The 10,589-nt window shown below is 47.8% G+C and overlaps 1 protein-coding gene across 1 annotated transcript; it reads left to right on the top strand.

Moving 5' to 3' along the window:
• Window positions 1–272: 272 nt before the first annotated feature.
• On the top strand, window positions 273–10,589 carry LOC135311276 (E3 ubiquitin-protein ligase RBBP6-like). The gene is made up of 12 exons (XM_064440403.1): window positions 273–438; window positions 1,860–1,959; window positions 2,710–2,746; window positions 3,247–3,291; window positions 5,129–5,217; window positions 5,336–5,432; window positions 5,923–6,062; window positions 6,981–7,153; window positions 7,903–8,006; window positions 8,454–8,630; window positions 8,886–8,893; window positions 9,467–10,589. Exons 1-12 carry the CDS (start codon window positions 273–275, stop codon window positions 10,587–10,589), a joined length of 2,259 nt encoding a protein of 752 aa, XP_064296473.1.

Here is a 10,589-nt window from a genome sequence, read left to right as displayed (position 1 = left end):
GGTGGCGAAGGCCCAGGGGGTGGCGGGAGGGACAGCGCAGACCTCGGGGTGTGACAGGACACCGGGCAGCGACAGACCTGGGGGGTGACAGGACAGCAGGCTGCTGGAACCCCCTCCCCTAAGGGCCACTCGGCATTAGGGCAACGAGGGCGGGGCTGCCACACCCACATGATGCAGGTCTTTCTTCATAATGTGCTGAGCATATAAGAGGACCATGACACCGCGTGCTGCAGTAGGCGCCATCCCAGAGCAGGCACCGCCTGGCCCCAACCATGTCCTGTGTCCACTACAAGTTCTTCTCCAGGCTGAACTATGATACGGTCACCTTCAGCGGCCTCCACATCACCCTGCGCGACCTCAAGCGCCAGATCATGGGCCGCGAGAAGCTGAAGGCGACCAGGAGCGACCTGCAGATCTCCAACGCCCAGACCAAAGAAGGTGCGTGGGGGCGGCGGGCGCGGGGCCTCGGGGACCAGTGCGGAGCTGCACCCCGGCGGGGAGCTGCACTGCAGGGGGGAGCAGCACCCCAGTAGGGAGTTGCACCCCAGCGGGGACCTGCACCACTGTGGAAAGCGACAACCCGCAGGGGCCCTGCACCACCTGCCCCGGCGCCCCCAGGGGCCCTGGCACCACCTGCCAGACGGTGGGCTGGCCCCGCTGGTAGGTGACGGTGTGGAGCCGGGCAGGCTCACCGGACACCGGCAGCCCTGGGGCAGAGGGCAGCACACAGGCACTGACCGGTGGCGGCATGGCCGTGGTGGTGAAGCGCATGTCGGACACCTCCGATGCCGTCGGCAGCTGCAGAGGGAACCTCTCTGTTGGGGGAAGCAAAGAGGGGTGGTGGGGTGAGCTACTGGTGGGCAGAGCCCATTGCGGGGTTACCCGGAGGGCAGGAGCACCACGAGGAGCAGGAGCCTGCTGCTGTACCTGCCATGGCGGCGGGTCAGTGTGGGGTTTGTCTGGGGCAAAGAGTGTTCTGGGGTTCTGTCCCCATGGCGATCATTCCACCAGCACCTGCCTCAGCCAGCCCTGCCAGGGTTTCATTTCTCATGCCACAGCAACTGCCCGTCTCAATGACGTCCCATCCTGCTGATGGTTTCCTGTCCTCAATGCTCATTTCTCATCCCGGTGAGGGTTTCCCATCCCCACGGTGATTTCTCAGACCTGTTATGGTTTCCTATCCCAACGGTTTCCCATGCCCACAATTTCCCTTCCCAAGCACAATTTTTGCAGGGAGCTGAATTTCCTGCCCAAGGGGAAGGGATGCAGCCAGTACGGGTGGCCCTGCGATGCCAGCGTGTGAGCTGCCCCATCCTGCCCCAGTGGGGGGGGGATGGGGCACTTGTGGGGGTGTTTTTGTGCTTCCCGTCTCTGGAATCCTTACACGTGCACACAGAGTACTGTTCTTTTATAACCTTGCCCGTGCAGGAGCCCTGACTAAATGTTGACCTGATCTTGGAAAGAACAAAGTGGAGCTTGAGTGAAGATGGCCGACTTGCTCAGATTTTTCTGAGCACTCTAACCTTTTACAGTTCCGGGACTGTAACTTTCCATAATGGAGATCTAGTAACAGAAGCAATGCTAACCTAAGCGAAAAGAAAACAGGGTTTTAAATATCAGTGGAATATCTGCCCATGGAGTCATGTTCTGCAAAGGCAGAAGTCCCTTCAAAAAGCCTGTGCCTCCTTTTAATTTGATCTGCATTTGTTGAGTGTGTTGAGACGATAAAAGTCGGTGTTACCTATAAAAGGTTGCTTTTCTCTCTGTAAAGGGATTCTCTGAAGTGCTGTGTAATGACATACTGATATACGTTCTTACAAACTGACTACTGCTTTTTTCTGTACTGATGTTGTTTTCAGAATACACGGATGATGACGCCCTGATTCCGAGGAACTCCTCGGTAATTGTCAGAAGGATCCCTGCTGGAGGAGTTAAAGCTACCAGCAGAACCTCTGTTACGTGAGTATCCGTAAAGCGGTGTAGTCTTTGCTAGGGGGTTCAGTGAGGTCACTGGTTTAATGGATATTAGTTTACCAGTGGCGTTCCAACTGCATCTCCCTTGTTAAAGCGGCTGTTAGTTTTTGTTGTCCTGGGGTAGGTTTCAATGGACCTGTCCCAAAGCAGACTGACCTTTTTAGGCCTGCTGGGACATGGGCTTCAGGCTCCAACAACGGTAACTTCTAAGATGATTCTGTTGGGTTTGTTCTTGGGCTTGATTGTTCTGAGACCCGAGCTGTAGATGCTGTTTCCTCCAGGTGGAGAGATGCCTTATGCTATGGGCTTGCTTGTATTGCTTTCAGAGTAAAGACAGATACGCACCGTAGTGTACGCTTAGAATTAGTTCCCATCCCAGAGGAGCCCGATTGTCAGTGTTTGGCTATTTCCTGCATTTGCAGGAGGAGGCAGGATATGGCAGGTACTCTGAGGCCCCAGATCTGGGGTGTATTGGTTGAGATTACAGCTACTCAAACGTGATCCTGCCTACAGGATTGTTGTGGTCATTTTGGGATTTGGGGTTTTTTTTTAGTTGCACTGAATGTGAGAATTTGAGAATGAGAACAGTTTATGTGTATGAATAGATGGCCACATTCACTAGATTATCCGAACAATGTCCTGATGGGCAGGTTTTATAACCTGTTTCACTGCTTGATGTGGGGCACAAGTGCTCTATTTTAAGCTCTGATCACCTTCCTTTCTTTCTCCTTCCAGAAGTCGAACGGAGCCAGTGAGCGGAACACCAAAAGCAGTATGTAAAAGCACAGGGTCACACCTTTTTCTGCACACTGCACTGAATTCTGAACAACGTAGCCTTGTATGAAATTTTCCAAACAGTAGCTTCATATAATTTCTTCCAGTAAAACATAGCCTATGCTGCAAAGACAATGGATTTGATTCAGCATAGTAAGAACTGCGTAATGCCATCATTTGCACAGTTCTCATGGGACTATTGGTATTTGTGCCCAGTCACGCATTGTATTTCATCCTGAATATGCGAGGCTATTTCCTGAATGGCTTTGTGTTGTACAGATAAGGTACGATTGGTTATAGGCGATGTAGGTTCCAGGTTTGCACAACTGGACGTGGTGCCGTGCTCTCCATCTGTCTGTCTACAGCTAGTAACGTGTCTGTTGGCGTAGCTGCTTGTGCGCTTTGTGTTTCTTGCAGACTTTCAGACTACGGTAGAGGTTAACTATTGCTATGTTTGGACTGTACAACTTGAATATGTGTTTAATTTTTTGTGAACAGATGGATGACTCCTCTGCATCTGCTTCTCTGTCCCAGCTTATTCAGGTATATCTATATTCTTACCAAATACTTCAAAAAAAAAAAAAAAAGTGTTTGCTTCATATTTTTAAATCTTGCACTGTGATCCAGAGCTGTATAACTGTTGTAATGCGAACAATGCTTTACTTTAATTCTTAATAATGTCAAGTATTTATGTTAACCTTAAAATGTGTGTATGCTTTGATCCTCTCCTGTAAAGAGCAGTTGCCACTTTGGGGAGATAGAAGGGGAGAACCTTACCAGCACCAACGTCACGTTGCACTAGTGCTCATCTTCAAGACACAAAGGAGAAGCACTTCAGAGGCTGTTTGCCCTTTTTCATACATTCCGTTAGTTCTGCTTTGGGGAGGAGCGCTATTTTTACAGAAGCATGTCACTGGCTGTAAGGGACGGACATTCCAGGGGGTGTGGAGCAGCCAAATTAGAGGCGTGCCTGGAACACGGACAATTGCAGGGCTGTTTCTGAATTTCTAGTCCTCAGAGCTGCAGATCCATTCTTTGACCGCTGCACAATTTCATCAGCTGTCGCATAGATACAGTGGGCAACACAATCTGATTTCCTTGAACGCAGACTGTGTACGCTGTGATTATGTCCCTAACCGTGTCTAGGAACACACCCACGCCTGTGTGTGGCATGCTGGCGGAGGTGACCTTCTGGAACTCCTGCCACGCCGCGTTTTGCTGTGGAGCTGCTGGCGGTTTTTGCCCGGGAATGTGTAACTTTGGCTGGGAAAGCACTAGTCATTGCGCCTTGTGAGAAGGCGTAGTGCTAGCCAATTCAGTGCCTGGGCTTTAAAGTTACAAAGATCAGAGAAGGCAGGGCCTAAGGCAGAGGAGCTCGTTCTTTCTTCTGAAAAGAAAGGCTGGAGTTCATTCCCAAGACAGAGAAACCTCTCCCCACTAGCCACTTCTTCCCTCTCTCACCACAGACATGAAATTGTGGACACGTGGCAAAAATATTGGAAAAAATAATTCATTTGGAAGGTAGCCACCAGAAGAAACTGGTCTGCATTAGTGCTGTCCCTAAACGTGTCCTTGGTTCTGTAAACTTAGGTGAAGTTTTACTCTAAAATGTGAGAAGCCGTCCAAGAGGTGCACACATTGAAGCTTTTGAGAACATTGAAGTATTTCAGAACAATACAGGAACAACACCTCAGAGCAGCTCAAAACTGTGACTTACTCTACCCTCTTTAGCGCAGACTGGCTCAGCATGGAGTCAATGTGTTGTAAAAAGTCCTCTGGTTTATTACTGCTATGTACGAAATGCCATATTTGAACTTTCGCCTATCCCTAGAAATGTTTTGTGGGTTTTGGATGTGTCTTGTACATCTCTTGGGTTCAAGCAAATCAGTCAAGTGCCTGTGAAGTTTTCTGTCACGGTTAATGGAAATGATTTCATAGGTGTCGATCTGCATTATGTTACAGTTGAGGAAAAACTGTGTATAGGAAACAACCATTTAATAAAATGCTGAAAGTAGTTGGTTGCTCTTGCGAAGGAATGCACCTAAAAGCAAAGACAGGAGTGGCTGATCTGAAGGCTTGGTGCTGGACGGTCCAAAGAATGTACAGTCCCTCCCTTAGACCCTGCTGGTATCTGCACTAGTGTGTAATTAAAACGTTTGAACAAATAGTACTTCAAAAACCAAGAAATCAGCTGGTTTCCTTCATATGAAGATCTAGTTCTGCGTAAGGCTTGTATTACAATTTGCATGGTAAAAGGACACGGCCAGCTGGAGAAACCTGCAGGTTTTGCTTACCGTAGTTAGCTCACTTAACACGAAGAAGTTAGCAGGGGCTCTAAAGTGTTTCTAACGTGTGTGTCGACTAACGGCCTGTTACACAGACTGCCAGTCTGGCTGAAGCCAGCGCTTCCGAAGAAGACAAAATAAAAGCGATGATGATACAGTCTTGCCGTGCATATGATCCAATCAAGTAAGTGTTGATAACGCCAGATCTGTTCCCCAACGATTACGGAGGAATGCTAGAGATGCTTGCTTTAACAAGAGAGACACATGCACCCCTTTTTCTTTTTCTCCCAAAAACCTTCTAGTTACATGAAGAACAGCCTGGGTCTACCTCCGCCATCATATACTTGCTTTCGTTGTGGAAAACCTGGCCACTATATAAAGAACTGCCCAACAAACGGGGTAAGGTTGGGGGTGGACTTCTGGTGTTACTTCGGTTTTGTTTTTTACCTTGGCAGTGAGGTAACAGACACATGAACACGCATATTAAGACGTGTTTCTCTTGGGGTGAAATAGAGAGGTTACATGGCAAAGTTGCAAAGCCCTTCAAAATTCAAGGGACACCTGCAATTATCAAGGCAAAATTTTCTTTTTTCCAGGCCACCACAACAAACATAGCCAGAGACCTTTCTCTGTCAACTTTCATGCATATTTTTCTGTATTTCACTATGACTGGAAATTTATTTTGGGTTTGAACCCTTTCTAAAGACACTTCACAGTTTTTAGTATTTCGTACAAAACCAGGATGTTTCTGCTGGCCCCATCTATTGGATATCTGCCTGGTGTAATGACACAAGCCTCTGGCTGAGCATCCCTGCCATTTAACAACAGTCACGGAGATGTCGTTTTAAGTGTGGATCTTGAGATATGCCTGCATTTCTTTTCCTACCAGGACAAGACTTTTGAGCCTGTTCCCAGAATTAGGAGGAGCACAGGCATTCCAAGGAGTTTCATGGTGGAGGTGAAAGATCCCAACACAAAGGGTGCTATGCTGACCAGCACGGGAAAATATGCCATACCAATTATTAATGCGTAAGTATGGGACTAACGGGACTGACCCAGGAGCGAAGGAGAGGAACCGTGCGTCAATGCCTGGGCGGCAATGCAGCCGAGTGGGCCAGCACCTCTAGTTACGGGGGAGGAAGCACTGGCATTGCATCTTAACCTTAACACCTGTGATACTTTCTAATCCCAAGGCCCTAAAATAGGACGCTCCTCCTGTTCATGCCCCTGGAAGCTGCTTAAACTTGTGGCGTGCTAAGAATCAGTATTTCTGCAAAAGGTTTCCGAGGTGTTTGCAGTGGAGTCGTTCTCTTTGAAAGCGCGTTTTGCTTCTGTCTGATGCTGCAAAGGCTCCTTGCAAAAGTTAACAAGTTGCTGTGGGAGTGAGGTTTCCTCCCCCTCTGACTTTTATCACCTCCCCTGTGTGAAAGAGGCTGCAGTTCTCCTGTTGCTATAAACTAAGAAAATACTACTGTGTGCTGACAAGAGCGGCTGCTCTAAAATGCACTCGGTGGCACTTCTGGTGTTCTGCCATGGACCTCCTTTGGTAGAAGCTCTAACATAGACTTCTTCCATTTCCAAAACTTAATTACTCAGAGACTGACTTGATCCTCAGCCTGCCATTTACTTTTACCCTCTGGCAACGGAGAGGTGGGATTCATTTCACACGATTTCTAGCTGTCAAAAAATTATTTGCCTAGTCTGAGCTGATTTCTCCATTGACCCAATGAATGGGAGAGGTCTGCAGCAGGAAAATTGTTCCCCCTCCCTCTTCTCATCTTGTGGCTGTAGAAAAGGAGTTTCAACTAGCGGCCTACGTTTTAGAAGGCTAATGTGGAGTGAGAAGAATTCCACCTGTTCTCTTCCCCTGAGAAAAGCCAAAGCTTGGAAAAGTTCTCCTTGACCCACCTTTAACTTTTTGCTCTCTCCTTCCCCACCCCGCTCCAGGGAAGCTTATGCCAGAGGAAAGAAGGAAAAGCCTCCCTTTCTACCAGAAGAGCCGGCCTCCTCCTCCCCCTCCGATGAGCCTATTCCAGATGAGCTCCTGTGTCCCCTTTGTAAAGATATAATGACCGACGCAGCTGTTATTCCCTGCTGTGGAAACAGTTATTGTGACGAATGTAAGTGTGACCCCATGGCTGTTAATTCAAAACATCACCTCTGATCCTCTGAAAGCAGAAACAGGAGATCAGGAAATTACTGTGTCACCGGTTCTATGTAGTACTTAAGCCCAGCCTGAATAGGAAAGGACTCTTCTCCTATAAAGGGCAAAAGAAAGGCCGAAAGCTTTTTCCTCCTTTTTATGTATCTCGTTAAATCCCCTTCGCACGTGGAAGGACGAGTATGAGAAGAGGGCGTAACTGCGCCGGTGATGACACTATTAGATAGCGAATGCATTTCGTTTGTCCACAGCCCTTTCCCTCCTACAAAATTACAGAGCCAACGCTGGTGACTTCCTGTGGTCTGCAGCAATCGGGTACTTGGGCATTTAATGCACATTCTCCTCCACGGGAGAGTTGGCTGAAACCTTCAGAACTCAAACCCGCTAACGGGTTTTTGAGGTCTCTTTTATTCACTAGCCCTGAGGTTGGTGACTTCTCACTGTACTAGAGAGTGGAAAAAAGGTGAGCCAAGACATCAAGACACCGCCTACTCCACACCTCCAGATGTTACAGGAGTGAAACATCAGGGCTGTACCGTTATTGGCTGCATACTAGAAAATTATTAGGCTACTGAACTTGAGCTTCATGTTCCCAATTCAAGATCATCTTCACCCATTAATCATATACATGGTTTTCTAACTGATGAGAACCCCAAAAACGTCCTTAGTTTGGCTAAAATCTATTTTGATGCCTCTAATTGCACACAGGTATTAGAACAGCGTTACTGGATTCTGAGGATCATACCTGCCCAACGTGTCATCAGAGCGATGTTTCTCCTGATGCTTTAGCTGCCAACAAGATCCTACGCCAGGTAACGTGATGGCTTTTCCGTGAACTGCTTGTAAGAGAAGTCTATTCCTGAAAAGCTGAAAGGGAAGAAAACATGAATCGACGGCTCCTGAAGCAGGGCTAAATTGGACAAGGCTACATTTATTTACTCCTCCAGTGCATGATCCCTTGTTACAGAAGCTTACAACTCCTTAGAGACAGTCTGGCAAATTCAGGTCACAGTTTTAACATGATTGCCTCCCTTTCAAATTCGGTGTTGACACTGAAGTGCTTTAAATACAGACACCCTGAGTTACCAGTCATTAATGCCGGCGCTTAATGCGATGTGTTCCTATCCCTGCCTGCTGATTTATTTTAGGATTGATAGCATTTACAGGAATAGGCGAGTGATGTTCCTCTGTGGAGCCTTTTGTTTGTGTGCCTCCTGAAGTTTCCTATCCCCTTTTTGTCCGTGTTTTTCTGCCTCTAGGCTGTGAACAACTTCGAAAATGGAACTGGCTACCCTCGGCAGCAGCAGCCGCAGCAGCCGCCACCGCCACCACCTCCACCACCACTCCTGACTGTCGGGCCTCCCGCCGCGCTGGTGACGGCCGCTAACCTTTCTAAACCTTCCTCTCAGCCAATCGGCGGGTTGTTGGAGGAGAAGGTTAGTTTGATTTCAGCATAGGCACTGATCCTTGTCTTTTAGCAGAGCTTCGTTTCCAACTCTTTCCAACCGTTTTTTGCCAAGGGCCGTCAGGTTCCGCTACTAAGACAAGCAGCACTGCCGAGTCGTCTGGGCCCCCAAGGACAATCAATACCCACAACGGGTAAGTAACGCTAACTTTAGAATTCCTTTAAAAGTCTTATCTTCAGATAAACTGAATGGGATTTTTTTCTTTTTCCCTCCCCACTGCAACAGGTCATCCAGTGAGAGCCACTACAATTCGCTCAGCAGGTGGCGGATCAGGCTGCGAACTGTAAGTGTCCCACAGAAATTCAATGCATTACTACCGGTAACTGTACTACTACTACTGGTTAAAGGAGGCCGTAACACATAACTCCTGCAACAGCTGATTTGCAATGAATAAGTACGCACAGGTAGTTGTGGGGAACACTAGCGGTAATTAATTTTGAAATGGCTTACTTTGAATTGCCTTTAACAAAGGGATCTGTGCTTGCACTAAGATTATTTAAAATAAAACATCAGCACAGGACTGACAAGGGGACTGCCAAAAACCAACACTTTCTGGGGAAACCGTAATGACATATGAAAATTAAATATAATTATAGGATCAAGTGGAAAGCCAGGCTAGAAACTTGGAAGCAGAAACTTTACATGCTAACAAGTTCTTCAATTTGCAGTAGCATCATTACATAAACACATGGAGAGAGGATAAAAAAAAACCAAACCAAACCAAACAAAGCAAACCAAATTTGAGAGGAAAAAAGTTGGGGAGTGTGACCCTTTTTTCTTTCTTTTTCTGTGTGGTTTTTGTTCAGGTCCAAGTCTCCCTGCAGTGCTTCATCTTACTGTAGAAGTTCGTATACCTACACCAAGTCAAGATCCAGTTCTTCCCCCACTCACTCCTACTCTCGATCATTCAGTCGTTCCCAGTCTCGTTCCTCCCCGCGATCGCCGCCGTATCCAAGAAGAGGCAAAGGGAAGAGTCGTAACTATCGCTCCAGGTCAAGGTCACGCGGCTCTCACCATTCAAGGCTAAGGTCACCCCCGCACAGAAGATACCATTCACGGTCAAGGTCTCCGGTGTTTAGGGGCCAGTCTCCAACTAAACGGACTCTACCTCAAGGGGAAGGAGAAAGGGAGTGTTTTAACAGGTCCAGAGAGGTTCCACCATATGATAGGAAAGCTTACGAGGGCAGATCCCGTGACTGGAGGGATCCATTTGAAAAGGAAAGATACAGAGAACGGCGAGGGAACTCTAGGCACCGGAGTGAGAAGTTTTACAAGGGCTATGCTGTTGGCTGTCAACCTCCACCTCCACAAAACAGAGAGGACTTTTCTCCAGGTAGGTTTGGTCCACCTGGCACCAGACGAGAGAATTTGCCATGTGCTCAGGGACGTAGGCAGGATTATCCTGCTGGGCAGAGGCACAGAAACCATCATACAGCTGGAAATTGCCCTGAAAAACCATGTGGAAGGGAGAGCCGTGGCATCAAAGATCCTGAAACATCAAAAAAGAAAGAGGTGGAAAAACCACTGGGAGACAAGAAAGGCAATAAAGATAAAAAGCACCGGAATGAAGGATTTCCAAATGCTGAGTTGTTGGAAGGTGCGAGAAAACCAAGAGAGGCAGCTGCAGCAGAAGGTGTTACAGCGGAGTCTGTCTTCAGGCTCCCAAGCAGAGACGATGCCACCCCTGTGAGAAATGAGCCTATGGAAACAGAGTCTAGTGCTTTCAGACTGGGGTCTGAAAAGGAGGAAGAAGAGAAGGATAAGCCAAAAGCAAAGACTGACAAGGCCAAGCGGAAAGTAGAAGTGGCTCTTCCTGCTAAGACGGACAATACAGTAAAACCAGCTGAAGGTTCCAACGAGAAGGTGGACACGGGTCGTGACAAATCTCCTCGACTGGAACCTCCTGCGAAAAAGGCAAAGGAGGACTAG

This window comes from Phalacrocorax carbo, unplaced genomic scaffold (genome assembly GCF_963921805.1).
Source record: "Phalacrocorax carbo unplaced genomic scaffold, bPhaCar2.1 SCAFFOLD_36, whole genome shotgun sequence".
Classification (NCBI taxonomy): domain Eukaryota; kingdom Metazoa; phylum Chordata; class Aves; order Suliformes; family Phalacrocoracidae; genus Phalacrocorax; species Phalacrocorax carbo.
The sequence above is the reverse complement of the archived record's forward strand: the minus strand, read 5'-3'. Positions and strand labels throughout refer to the sequence as shown.

Coding starts and splice junctions, on each gene's coding strand:
- LOC135311276 (XM_064440403.1), top strand. CDS start 273: ATGTCCTGTGTCCACTACAAGTTCTTCTCCAGGCTGAACTATGATACG. Junction 7,154..7,902: donor AAACAGTTATTGTGACGAAT/GTAAGTGTGACC, acceptor AATTGCACACAG/GTATTAGAACAGCGTTACTG. Junction 8,007..8,453: donor CCAACAAGATCCTACGCCAG/GTAACGTGATGG, acceptor TTCTGCCTCTAG/GCTGTGAACAACTTCGAAAA.